Source organism: Hyaena hyaena, unplaced genomic scaffold (genome assembly GCF_003009895.1).
Source record: "Hyaena hyaena isolate Hyena2069 unplaced genomic scaffold, ASM300989v1 scaffold_1469, whole genome shotgun sequence".
Lineage (NCBI taxonomy): Eukaryota > Metazoa > Chordata > Mammalia > Carnivora > Hyaenidae > Hyaena > Hyaena hyaena.
The window spans coordinates 52,429-66,237 of record NW_024082106.1 but is presented as its reverse complement, the minus strand read 5'-3'; the positions used below and the strand labels follow the sequence as shown (position 1 = coordinate 66,237).

The following is a 13,809-nucleotide window of genomic DNA, read 5'->3' as shown; positions in this document are numbered from 1 at the left end:
GTTAAGAAGTGTACCCACAGTCACACAGAAAATGAAAGGCCAGAATTTAGACTCATGTTCATAAGACTCTGAGATCTGGATTCTTTCTACAAGGCCAGGAATCTTCTCAGAAAGTTGGGATGACTCAGGGTTTTCTTTGAGAACATCAGTTCCTATTTAGGGCCCAGGTTTACTGTGTTTGATCTCTGTTGCCACTTAGGCCCAAAGGGCTGCCTTTAAGGCCAGGCATACAAAAGGCAGCCCTGTAGTGAAAAAGCAGGTCTCAGAACCAAAGCACCTAGGCTGGAACCTGGCTTGTTCTCTACTAGGTTGGGTTGGGTTGGGTTGGGGCGGGAAGGGTGGTCTTTGCTAAGTTATTTCTATCTCTTTATAAACTTAAGTTTTCTTTCTGTTAAAAGTGTTGTGAGGATTAAGGAGGGTAATACATGTCGAGCCTTAGTGCTAGACTCAGAGAAGCTCCTCTATAAGTATCAGGTACTTTTCCTTAATTCCTTTTCCTTTCCACAAAATAACTCAGTCTTTTCAAGCTGGGACTCCAGGGAAAACAGGAGAGGCAGAAACTAAGCCCTTAGATCTTGGGCAGCTGAACACAGTCTATATATACTTATTGGGGTGGGGAAGAAAAATAGGTGAGGTCTTTCTACAAAGACACACCTTCCCCTCCATGAGATAATCTATGTTATTAACCTGAATACATAACATTAGTACCTACCTACCTTTCTTATTTGAAGAGAAATGTTGAAAAAATCAGTGGCATTCAAACATTTTATCTTGTGACCCAGTACATATTCAATAACAAATTCTATTTCACAGTTTTTAAAATGTTGATCTTTAACATGCTGAAAAATTTACAAATGAAGTATAAGATTTGCTTCAAAATAACGAGAGGAAAAAAATAACTTGAGAGGCAAGTTGACAGGAATATAGAAAAAATTAGATTGGATATGAGTTGGTAATTATTGAAGGTGATTATTGGTACTATACTATTTTTTACATTTTTTTCCATGCTTCTTGATTCACTAAACTGATTTCACAACCCAACTAATGTTATTACTTGTTGCTTGGAAAACATCAAGTTAGAGAGTATAAAATTAAGCACATTTCAAAAGGATCCCATTACTCCATAATCAGATTGCAGGTACCTTTACTTCCTTCAAGCAGCATTTTCTCAAGATTTAAGGGGGAAAAAAACAGCTTACACATTAAAGCCATTACTGATTAAATACCAATCAGAAATTAAGATTATGAAGGAAAAGCCTCCTAAGGGTTTAGAATTTTAACCTGAGTGTGATGGGAATCAGCGTCATGCTTTATTGTAGGAGTGGTAGGGGCAGATTTTGGATTTTGATTCTAGAGGAATCTGCAGCATGGAAGGTGGTTTGGAAGCAGAAAAGAGAAAAACAGATCGGTGGCAAGAAATTAGGAGGCTTTGGCAAAGTCTGCAAGAGAGATGATGAAGACCTGAACTGGGGCAGTGGCACTGTGGACAGAAAGGATATATTTGAGAGATACTTAAAAGGGTAGAATGGTGGGGTTCCTGGGGGGCTCAGTCAGTTAAGTGTCCGACTTCGGCTCAGGTCATGATCTCACAGTTTGTGGGTTTGAGCCCCGCACTGGGCTCTGTGCTGACAGCTAGCTCAGAGCCTGAAGCTTGCTTCGGATTCTGTGTCTCCCTCTCTCTGCCCCTCCCCTGCTCACGCTCTGTCTCTGTCTCTCAAAAATAAATAAATGCAAAAAAAATTTTTAAAAAAGGGCAGAATGTTTAGGGCACGTTGATGGTTTGGAGGAGGATGGGTCAGGAAGAAGGCCTGGTATATATACACACAATAAATAATATGGTCAATGAAAAGGTGGAATCAAAGCTGGGCACTGAGATACTTCACGAAAAAACTCAAATTGGGGAAAGGGCTTCAGGAGGAGTAAAGCCATAGAGTCCACATACAGTAGATGAAAGCAGAGATATGCAAAGTCAACTCAAAGAGAGACTAGCTATAGCTACCCAACCAGCCAAACCAGACTGTAACCTGATTAAACATATTAATCTAAAAAATGTGTTCATCAGATGGCCCAGGCAGCCTGGCTGCAGAGAGGAGCTTCAGAGGCAGGACGCATCTGGACGCCACCGGCAAGAGGGGAGCTTGTTCAACCAATTATGGGTGTTCTAAGCCCTATGGCAACTTTTGCTGGAAAATGGCGTTCTGGTCTCTACATTAGTCCCTGTGAACTTGCTTAACGGGAGCTTTGTTTTACTAATGAAAATCAAGTTTCTAAATTTGAAGGGCAGACCTTGGGCCAGGCTGAATTCACTAATTAATAAATGCTGCTTAAGAGGCCTCCTGGAGACTGAATGTCAGCATTTCCCAGTCAACAGGGCCCTGACATTAAACAGTATGGCCTTGTGAGAGCTATACTTTTTTAAAATTTCTAGTAACCATCTGTTTTTACTAATGTTAGAAGCTGAATACTATGCCCTAGGAGCACCTCCTCTGGGAAGCCTTCCCCAATCGTCTGGGCTAGCACTGTTCTCTCCTTCCTCTGGGTGTCCCAGCATTCCTATTATAATCCTCAGTGTGCAATGTTGTGGAATTAATCGAGAGTAGATGTTTATCCCTCCTACTGTATCACCACCGATGGTGAGGCCCTCATAAGAGTCTTCTCTGTCCCTAGCCCAGCACAGCACTTAAAACACAATACGCCTTAGCAAAAGGTAAAAGGAATGACTGATTTTCTCACTGTACATTTCCAACACTCAGACATATAGGGATTTCTGCCAGTAAGAAATCTATGCATTGAAGTGTCTTAAAGTTTTTGCAGCAGAGTAGAGTGATTGAGGATGGATTCTGGAGCCAGACTGCCTGGGTTTGAATCCTAGCTGGGGCACTTTTTAGTTCCTTGTCTTTAAACTGGAAATAACAGGGTGCCTGGGTGGCTCAGTCGGTTGAGCGTCCGACTTCAGCTCAGGTCATGATCTCATGATTCGTGGGTTCGAGCCCCGCATCGGGCTCTGTGACGACAGCTAGCTCAGAGCCTGGAGCCTGCTTCAGATCTCTATCTTCCTCTCTCTCTGACCTTCCCCTGCTCACGCTCTCAGAATAAAACATTAAAAAATTTAAAAAAAACCCTGGAAATAATAGTACCTAACTTAAAGGATTGTTACGGAGAATAAAATGACTCATTATATATAAAGTGCTTCAAATAGTACTGGCACATAGTGCCAGTTGTTAGCTTCCAATTATTGTTTTTAAATAACTCTATCCACAAAAAAAGGGGCGCCTGGGTTGGTTAAGTGTCCGACTTTGGCTCAGGTCATGATCTCGCGGTTTGTGGGTTCGAGCCCCGCATCAGGCTCTGTGCTGACAGCTCAGAACTCAGAGCCTGCTTCGGATTCTGTGATTCCCTCTCTCTGCCCTTCCCCGGCTTGTTCTCTCTCTCAAAAATAAATAAACATTAAAAAATTTAAAAAATATCCACAAAAAAGAATGGAAGTGCTTTACATTATGAAGCAAAATCCACAAGTCAAGTATAGAATGACAAGGTGCAACAGCATGGGAAACTAAATTAGTAGATTTAATAAAACTTGCAGAACAGAGGCTTGGAAGTTAACCTGTACTCCAGTGGTTCTCAGAGTTAGGTACCTGGGGCCGGCAACTTTAGCATCATCTGGGAACTTGTTAGAAATTCAAATTCTTGTGTCCAACTCTAGATCTATGGAAATCAGAAAAACTCTGGATGGGGTTGCAATCTATATTTTAATAAGCCCTCCAGGTGATCCTGATGCTTGTTAAAGTTTGTGAATCACTCCTTTCCACTCAACATCTACATCTAATCAGCCTTGAAGGCCTGTTAATTTTCCTAAATTGGTCCCCATCTCTCAGGCCTCAGCCATAGCCACATTTTAGCTCCTTCCCATCTCACCTGAATGATATCAGCAACCTTCACCTCCTCTTCCTGCCTAGCCTGATATCCCCCTAAAGCAATCCTCCAAATCACCACTAATAAGATCTTTCTTACATACAAACACAAATACTTCACTCCTCGCCCATAGACCTAAACTCTAGTTACAGTGAATTACTTTGATACCTGCTGCTTGCTAGCACACTATACTATGTCCTACCCCTTTGTCTTTTTCTTTCTTTCTTTTTTGAGAGTGAGAGAGAGCAAGAGAGGTAAAGAGCAAGTGCATGTAAGCAGGGGAGCAAGGCAGAGGAAGAGAAGGAGAAAATGTTAAGCAGGTTCCATGCTCAGCAGAGAGCCTGACGCCCGGCTCAATCCTGCAACCCTGGGATCATGACCAGGAGCTGGGCTGAGCCACACAGGCACCCTCCCTTTGTCTTTTATATATAGCCATTGCCTCTGCCCAGAATGCCTTGTCCCTTTATCTGTGCAGCAACCTTTCAAAAACCACTCTTTGCCTACCTTTTAATGGATTTTTCAGAGCTTTGCAAGTACTGATAAACTATTTTTCAATGTTGTTACCTTTGTGATTTTAAAATGTGTATATATATTTTTTAATTTTTAAAAACATTTTATTTATTTCTGAGAGACAGACAGCATGAGCAGGGGAGGGTCAGAGAGAGAGGGAGACACAGAATCTAAAACAGGCTCCAGGCTCTGAGCTGGCTGTCAGCACAGAGTCTGACGCAAGGCTCGAACCCACGAATCGTGAGACCATGGCCTGAGCCGAAGTCAGACACTTAACCAACTGAGCCACCCAGGCAACCCTAAAATTTGTATTTCTTTAATAAAAGCAACATTGACCATCTCCCCTATGTACTTATTTATCACTTATGGTAATGTTAATAACAATTGTTGAGTGTTTTCATGTGTCAGACATTATTCTAAATCCTTATAAGGATTAAGTATGATAGTGATTGAAAAATGTTTTTAAGAAGCCATGTGCTATGTAGTAGGTCTATTTCATTAATCAAGAGCAGATATTACACAGGTAATTTTATTTATGATATTTCTCCTCTGGCTTCTCACCTTTAATAAAAGAACTCTGGGGCCAGCTTCCTGAGTTCAAAAGTGGCAAATCTGCCACTTACTAGTGACCCAACCATGGCTTAGTGGGGCATCTCTTCTTTAAAATGGGGACAACAACAATAATCATCATTATTAGTATGTTACAGAGTTACTGTTATTGTGAGGATTAAATGAACTTATATATGTAAAGCATTAAGGATCCAGCCTGAAGCTTAATATATTATTTGTTATTATTTATCATGTCCTGTTCTTAGTATTTCCTAGAAGCAAACTTTTTCACAAAAACAAAACAAAGCATGGTAAATGGAAAGAGTATCATGTTTTAGAATCAGAGAGACCAGAGTTCAATTCCCAGCTAATCTACTTATTTTAATTTTTTTGAGCCTCAGTTTACCCATTTCAAAATAGAGAATAATAGTACTACTTAGGGCTGTTGTAAAATTAAACAAGAAAACACAGATAAAGTGCTTAGTATAGTGCTTCACATGCAACATGTATTCAATAATCAATGGCTTTTTTTTTTCCTTTTTTAAAAGATATAATTAATTATAAGAGAAATGGTAATTATTTACATGATGAAAAATTCCAGAACTTCAGTGAAATGGCAGCTTCACGTGAAAATCATTTCAATAATGACTTATTTCAGTCTACATACTTTCCAAGAATGTCACCATCTTTAAATAAGAGGTAATCCTTGTCATCTTGAACTGCTCTGGTGTCTCCATTATTCTGGAAGAAGAACTTTGTAACTTTCACACAACTGGTGGAAATCTCTCCACCTTTAGAGCCCTATCCAATAGCTACTACTGTTGTTTGTAATACTTTTCTTTTATTTAGATTTTCCTGGAAACCTGATGCCTCCTCTTTGGTTACAATTTCAGCTGCACACCTTTCAACTAAAACTTGGTCAAAGAAGGGCGCCTGGATGGCTCAGCTGGTTAAGCATTCGACTCTTGGTTTTGGTTCAGGTCATGAGCTCATGGTCATGAGAGTTGTGAGATCAAGCCCCACATCAGGCTCCATGCTGGGTGTGGAGACTGCTTAAGGTTCTTTTTCCCTCTCCCTCTGCCCTCTCCCCCACATACATGCTCTCACATGCATGCTCTCTCTCTCAAAAACAAAACAAGAAAACAAAACAAAAAACCCAAAAACCTTGGTCAAAGATGGAAACTTTCTAAATGCCTTTCCTCCCATACTCCGCTCTCACACTGCCATTCCAAGGAGACCAATAGCTATTTTTACTACCAATAATAACATGGTTGATTTTGTTTAATTAAAATAACATTAAAAAGCTGCCAAACTGAAATCCTTCAGATCAATCCTATGAGTTAAGTATTATGATATTCATTAGATAACGAAAATGAGGCTCAGGGAGGCTAAACAAGTTTCTCAAAGTCATCTTTCTCCAAAATGGCAGATTAGGGATTCAATCCCAGGACTGCATGAATTTTTTATACCATGGTGCCCTCTTAGGTCCATGTCACAAATCCTCACTCAACAAATATATACAAAGCCATGTATGTTTCAGATACTGTTTCTATGCATATACATTTCCTATCTTTCTTCACAAAAACAGGACCTGATAACTAAAAATAATAGTTAACACTTATTGAGGGTTTTTTCTACGCCAGGCACTGCCTCAAGCACTTTACGCATAATAATCAGTGCTGATTGTACACCTACCCCTCCTTGGACACAGGATGGACATAACAGAGAACTGTAAAACTCCATTTCAAATTGGATGTATGGATAATATGCTTTATTATTAAAGTTTATTGTTCTCATAATTACAGGCTACAATTTAGAAGTTTGAAACATGAGAAAAGTCTATAGAGAGCCCAAATAAATTTGAACAAGTATGTGAAAGATGGCTAAAACTTTCTAAGTAGTGCCACTTAGCTCTCAGGAATACTCATCTGCCCTTTTAAAGCACAGGCTCTGCAGCCAGAGTTAGTGGCGTAAAATGTAATCACAAAAGACTCTAAGACATTCAGCCTCTACGAGTGAGCATGGAGCGAGATATATATATATATAATTATATAATATATACATACTTTAATATTATATTGGTCCACTGAGTATACATATTTTAACAAAAGATAAGAATCTATGTAATCCAGTTAAACATACATAAGATTAGGGTACATTTATTACATCGAAGGTTGGTGTTTATAAGTTACAGATATTTAATATTTTCCAGAGTGGTTTAATTAAAAAAAAAATATTTTAAAAGCATTTCAAACATCTGTTCATTTTCCCAGTGCAAAAGGTTATTCCAGTCAACTTACCTTTTTCCTGAAGTGTAAGGGGAAGGAAAAAAAATCCAAAACCATTACCTAACGTAACTCCCAACACTATCCTCTCAATCAACTTGTGTTGTATACCTTAGGTCACTGGATTAGTTTACCAAAATTAAAGCCTTATGAGTCAGCCCTTGCTTCCTATGTATAACTTTTATGCTGAAATGTTTCAATTTATAAAAGTAGAAAAAAGTTAGCAGTGCAAGAATGTGGTTTAAGTTTGTTTTAAATTGTGTGTGGAGAGAAATAAAAGCACCATTTCAAGATAAAATGAATTGGGTATTTTGGAATTTATTCATAGGCTAAGCAATAAGTTACTCTGATTAACACAGATCAATACCACCTTGACTTGGTGACCACAGAGACTTTTAGTTTGTAGGTGCATATTTCTTTATCTTGGTACTCAATACATTATATAAGTCAATAACTGATGTTAAAAGAAAACTAAGGTTATTCTACAATTTACAGCCTATATCACAGTCTATTTCGAATTCAGCTTGTCTGCTAGGTCAGTTTTACAGGAGACAGGCTTTTAACACATGAAGAGCTTTGACAATTTGGCAGGTCTCTTTTCTCCCAATTAAAAAAAAAAAGACAAGATTTTTTTGCTAGCCTGCCAATTTTACAGGTAAAAAAAACAAACAGGAAGAGAATTAACTATTTTAAACCACAAAGATGGACAAAAAACAATAATATGTTTTAATACATGTCATTTCTCTCATTTGTATTCGGTGGAAGTTTTTACATTTCAAGTAAGTGAGCCTTCATTAAAGAAAACAAAAATATATATATATACAACAATTTAAAGTACCTTCCAGTTCTAGCTTACTAAAGTTTCTTCTGCAAAGTATAAAAATAATCCTACCATGAACTAAGGAGGACAGTGCCATAGCAATGGCAGAATGGCTGCCATGTTAACATTTTTGCTTACCTTATACCGATGAGTGTATTTTAGGTGATTAACTTTTTTCTCCACTATCTAGCACTTAAAATTATGGAGAGGTGATCTGTTCATCTAAAATTCTTTAAATCCAGAGAAATTTTTTAAAAATATATTTCACACATGAGGCTTTAACGTTTTTATTTAGGAAAAGATTGAGTCTGAAGCTATAATGGTTCAATCTAAAGCATCCCTTTTTCAATAGTGGAGTCAATTTATGCAAAATATTTTTCCTTGTCTATAAAAAACAAATTGAACGGTATTTCAATTATAAGGAAATACAAACATATACTTTAAACTAGCCAATTTTCACTATCGTAAAAGAAATAGGATGTTCTTTCCCTTCCCCTCCCTCAACCATTCAAATCAGAGAAGAGTACTGCAAACTTTAAGAACCCCACTGGCTATCATCAGAGTAACTACAGAACAAGGGGTAGCACAGGGATGAAACTATTTCTCTATATTCCAGAAGGCAGAAGCTTGGGTGCTCTAGCTTTACAAGTAAAAGCACAGGCAGGCAAAAGCTCACAGTAAATGCACATCAGAATAGGGGCCTAGCTGAAGTTGTCTGACTGGGTTACTGCTTTTACAGGGGGAAAAAAAAGACAAATCTGAAATGGAGTAAAAAACAAAAACAAACTTTTGTCACATTTACAGGAATCTCAAACCTTTTGTATTCCCATGCTCATAGGTAGTTTTCATACACACTGTATAGAGCTTCAGTATTCGGGAAGAAGAATACTGTATGGTTGACAAAGGACAGGAGAATTCTTCATGCTTCTGATATCTCAGATTTGCTGAGTGCAATAGCCAGTTCTAAGTCTTCCTGCTCTTGCTGATTCAGTCGGGCAAGCCTCTGCTCTTCCTCTCTCTCACTTTCCCTCTTGGCCCATTCAATCATATCTTCTTCTGAAGGATACTGCCATTTAAGACAGATAAACAAGTAAGTTAATGAATAAAACAAATAAGAAGGAAAACAGTTGTTACAAAGGACATTAACTACTTGGTTCACCTGCAGGGACTATGGGAATAGTCTTATTTGCTACTTGTTAAATTATTTTTCCTGAAAACACATTTTTACAGTTATTAAATGTGGTTCAATTTTAAAAATTATTGCAGTCTACTGCAATAGAAAGTCTGTAAAACTAAATATTAAAACACTTTTAAAAAGTAGAAATGCTGAAGGTGAATTAGGACAGTTACAAACTGGTAGGCTAGCTTTTTAATCTAATCTAATGCAAAACATTTATTACTTCAACCTCAGGGAACATCCTCACATGATCAATTATTTCAACTTAATCCCACTGATGATTTCCTACCTTACCCTTGCTTTCAGCTACAGAAAAACTATGTAGCAAGAATATGCTGATTTTGCTATACATAAAATAAGAATACTGGGTATACTAAACAAGATGTGGACCAAATTATTTTTTTATGCATTGTAAAGACTTTTGCAGGCACTGAGAACTTTTTGACTCAGTCTAAATAAAAATATACAATTAACACTAATAAAACCTTAAACTTTAACACTAGTCAGGGAAATGTTTTTATCTACTCAAAACAGCAACATTGACAGATACTAAATAAAAAAGTTTTACTTGGTTTGAAGTTCTGTCATACAGAGGAATACCATAACAGGATGAAATTAAAGAAATTGTCAGGCTTTTTGAATATGGTAGCTTTTTCCCCAGTGAGTTGGAGGTACTTTGAAACTTATAATACTGAACAACTCTTTCATAATGAAAAAAGGAAAGCAGACATTTTTATTATGAGTTGCTTTATATTATACTATGTTGAAATTCTCAAGTATAAAATAAGTAAAATGCCTCCAGTATTGTTCAAGACTTATTCCAATGAGATTCTGACTTGCTGAAATCATATTTAAGATATTAAATACCATGGCCAGCAGGTATTTTATATTAAGCGGATTATAATTTTCCAAAGAGAGCAATTCTGGATTCTCTGCTTGAAACAATTCAAATTCTATCTAATAAAGTTAAGTCAGTATAATTTTGACACTCCACTTTCCAGTATTCAAAATATTGATTCCTATTCTGCTCCTTCACATTCAGAAAAAGCCACTGGTCTTCTCCTATGACTATGGAGTACATAGTCAAAAGCTAGACAAAAAAGAAAGAAAGCTGAGTAGCTTAGTTTAATTTTGTGTGATGCAGATTCCTGGCTACCTCCTTTCCAACTAGAAGTGGCTATAGAGATAAAATGCCTGTTTGAATGACCCAAAGCTATACTGAGGGGGACATTAGGCAGACTGTGGCCAAGGTTACCCAGATCTCCTATTTCCAAACACATCTCAAGGGCCTAACGTGATCAGTAGAGGAAAATTCCTTTATTATAGAAGAGGCAATGAAAGTCATTGCCTTAAAAAAATCTAGGAAAATGAAACTTTTGTTAGCTACTCTAAGAATTTTATTTAAGAAAAGCTTTGTTTTTATGTAAATGATGATAGAGTACATATCATTGCTTTATGTCCCTCCAGAGTGACACCTCCATAGTTGGTTACTCCATTTCTGTGATCTTATAGCCCTTGCCTATGGGTTATCACAGCATTCTTCCATTGTTTTTAATGGTCTGTCTATTTCAGTCAGCTCTGGGAGAATGCAGAGTAAATATGGAATTTATGGAATTTCTAACTGTGAATTAGAGCCCTCCAAATAATTACAGATTGTTTAGCTTAACAACTGTATTTATTTCATAAAACTGACATTTACATTTTTAAAATGCTAAAACCAGAGTTTCTCCTTCTATTCAAAAAATCCTTGGCCTTATCCTCATAGAATAGTTGCTGACAGGTCTCCAGAAATCATCAAAACTTTATACACAAACACACATACACAGTTACAAATACATAAGCTAATTATTGCCCTTATTCATCCAGTGGGCAGACAGCAAATGACTCTCTAATGGCCCATCATCCATAACAATTTGCAAAATAGTAACTGTCAAGATTTCATTTATATTGTTTACTAAGACTAAGAGAAGGTTTTGCAAAACAACTGGTATATATCCAAAGAACTAAGAATGCTAAAATCATTTGTACAATGGAACAATGTTAGAACCATCAAAACAGAATCAAACAGAAATTTTGGTTGGGGAAGGAATAAAGATCAGTTTTTGTATGTTGGTAAATTTAGTTGAAATGATGCAAATTTGGCAGACTCCAAAGTAATCTTTGAAAACTCTTTAAACTATAAATTGAAAGATCTTCCCCCAACCAGCCCATTCACAGTACTTACAGCACTAAAGTTGGCAAAATTGCTTGGGTCGGCCTCTTTATTGGTAGTGGTAGTGGTGGTAGTAGTAGAAGTGAATGAATCGCAAAACATATCAGGATCTTTTTCTTTGGGGCTATCATGGTCTGGGAAAGGCTGAAATGGATCGTTCAGTTTAAAAGCATCAGAAGAATCCAATTTGTTGATGGGTCTTTTTCCTGGATCAAAATCATTACAATTAACTCAACCAGCAAATATGGCAAGCACGTAAGAACATGAACACAGAGCATTAAAGAACTAGGGGTGAGGGAAGGGAGGTGAGTGCCTAAAACACATTTTTAGTATGGTCTTTAATGACCACACCAACAGTCGGTCATCTTTTTCACACACCTCTCAAATACATTCCAGCTCTATGTTGCTAAATGAAAAAATAGCAAAGGGGAAGGGAATGGGCCAGGAATCATTTCTCCCCAGAGACTAACCTGTCTTCCCCAAAGCAGCATGTTTCCAAGAAGAGAGAGAGAGGAAAGGATGAAACAGGAGGGAATGACAAAAAATAAAGACAGAAATGGCCTCTGCTGTTATAACCTCAGCCTGACAGACAGGCAATAAAGGCAAATGACCTTTGAAAAATGACTATATTCTTCTGACTTTTCTCTGGATCTATCTATATCTCTATCTATATATATATAAAACGCTTGAGAACATGATTAAAACTTACCTTGGAGAACCCCACCTACTTCTTGCCATCTACAGTATTTCAAATTGAAGAATAAAGAGAATGTTTTGAAGCCCAGGGCCTAAACTTTTGTGTTTGCTGATTAACTAATCTTTGATCAAACAATAGCGTGCTGTTGCTCAACTTATCACCATTTTCAAGCAAGTTCTCTAAAGTCTTAACTTAGTACTTGTTGAAGGAAAATGATAAATATAGGGGTTAAATATTTTCAAATATGTATTTTTCCTAAAATTTGTTAAGCTGCTCATAGCAATCACAACAGAGTGTTTTCATCACTGTAGCAGCTTACAGAAGATGTTCATATCTCATAGGATCCTTCTAACAATCCTGTGAAGGTAGGCAAAATTGGAGTTTTTGCCACCAACAGCTCAGACAGCTGAGGCTCAGACATATGAAATGACACACTCAAGATCACAGAGCTAGTATGAGGACATCCAGATTTAGCACCCAGATCTTTAAGCTCCCAGTCTAGTGCTCTCTCCAACAAACCATCCTTTTTTCCTTGATACTTCTATAGTGATTTATACTAATTTTGCTGAAGATCCTTAGATTTAGTTAAAGCACTAATATATTATTTTACTTAGGATTTAAAAACTAACTTCTCTATTGGCCTCCTACAGGTATAAAACTTAAATGAGCAAACTCATTTTTTTTTCTTTTCCTTCTTAAGTCCATTAGAGTTAACATACAGTATTCTATTAGTTTCAGGTGTACAATGCAGTGATTCAACAATTCTATATATCACTCAGTGCTCATCACTATAACTCTTAATCCCCTTCTCCTATTTCACCCAGCCCCCACCCACTTCCCCTCTGGTAATGATCTGTTTATTCCCTATAGTTAAAAGTCTGTTTCTTGGTTCGTCTCTTTTTTTTCTTTATTCATCTGTTTTGTTTCTTGAATTCCACATATGAGTGAAATCGTATGGTATTTGTCTTTCTCTGATTTATTTCACTTAGCATTACACTCTCTAGATCCATGTTGTTGTAAATGGAAAGATTTCATTCTTTTTTATGGCTGAGTAATATTCCACTGTAGTATGCATGTGTGTGTATGTATATATGTATATACATATACATACACACACACACTGCATCTTCTTTATTCATCAGCTGATGGACATCTGGGCTGCTTCCATATTCTGGCTATTGTATATAATGCTGCAATAAATTAGGGGTGCATATATCTTTTCAAATTAGTATTTTCACATTCTTCGGGTAAATGCCCAGTAGTGGAATTACTGGATCACATGGTATTTCTATTTTTAATTTTTTGAATAATGTCCATGCTATTTTCCAAACTGGCCTCACCAGCTTGCATTCCCACAAATAGTACACAAAGGTTCCTTTTTCTCCACAACCTCATCAACACTCGTTGTTTCTAGTGTTTTTGATTTCAGCTATTCTGACAGGTGTGAAGTGATATCATGTGGTTTTGACTTGTATTTCCCTGATGATGAGTGACTTTGAGCATCCTGTCATAGGTCTGTTGGCCATGTCTTCTTTGAAGAAATGTCTATCCATGTCTTCTGTCCATTTTTTAATGAGATTATTTGTTGACTTATTTGTTTTTTTAATATATTCTGGCAATCTTACCCTTTAGAAATATATAATATAG

At 37.1% G+C, this 13,809-nt stretch overlaps 1 protein-coding gene across 1 annotated transcript in view; it reads right to left on the bottom strand.

The window, feature by feature from the left end:
* Positions 1 to 6,725: 6,725 nt before the first annotated feature.
* The window catches only part of LOC120225674 (epidermal growth factor receptor substrate 15-like), a 52,845-nt gene continuing 45,761 nt past the window's right edge, over positions 6,726 to 13,809 (bottom strand). Inside the window, exons 12-13 of the mRNA XM_039223858.1 lie at positions 11,478 to 11,671; positions 6,726 to 9,142 (exon numbers count right to left, since the gene is read on the bottom strand). Of these exons, the coding sequence (XP_039079789.1) occupies positions 8,996 to 9,142; positions 11,478 to 11,671 (341 nt within the window). The 3' untranslated portion in view covers positions 6,726 to 8,995. The remainder of the gene's footprint in view (positions 9,143 to 11,477; positions 11,672 to 13,809) is intronic.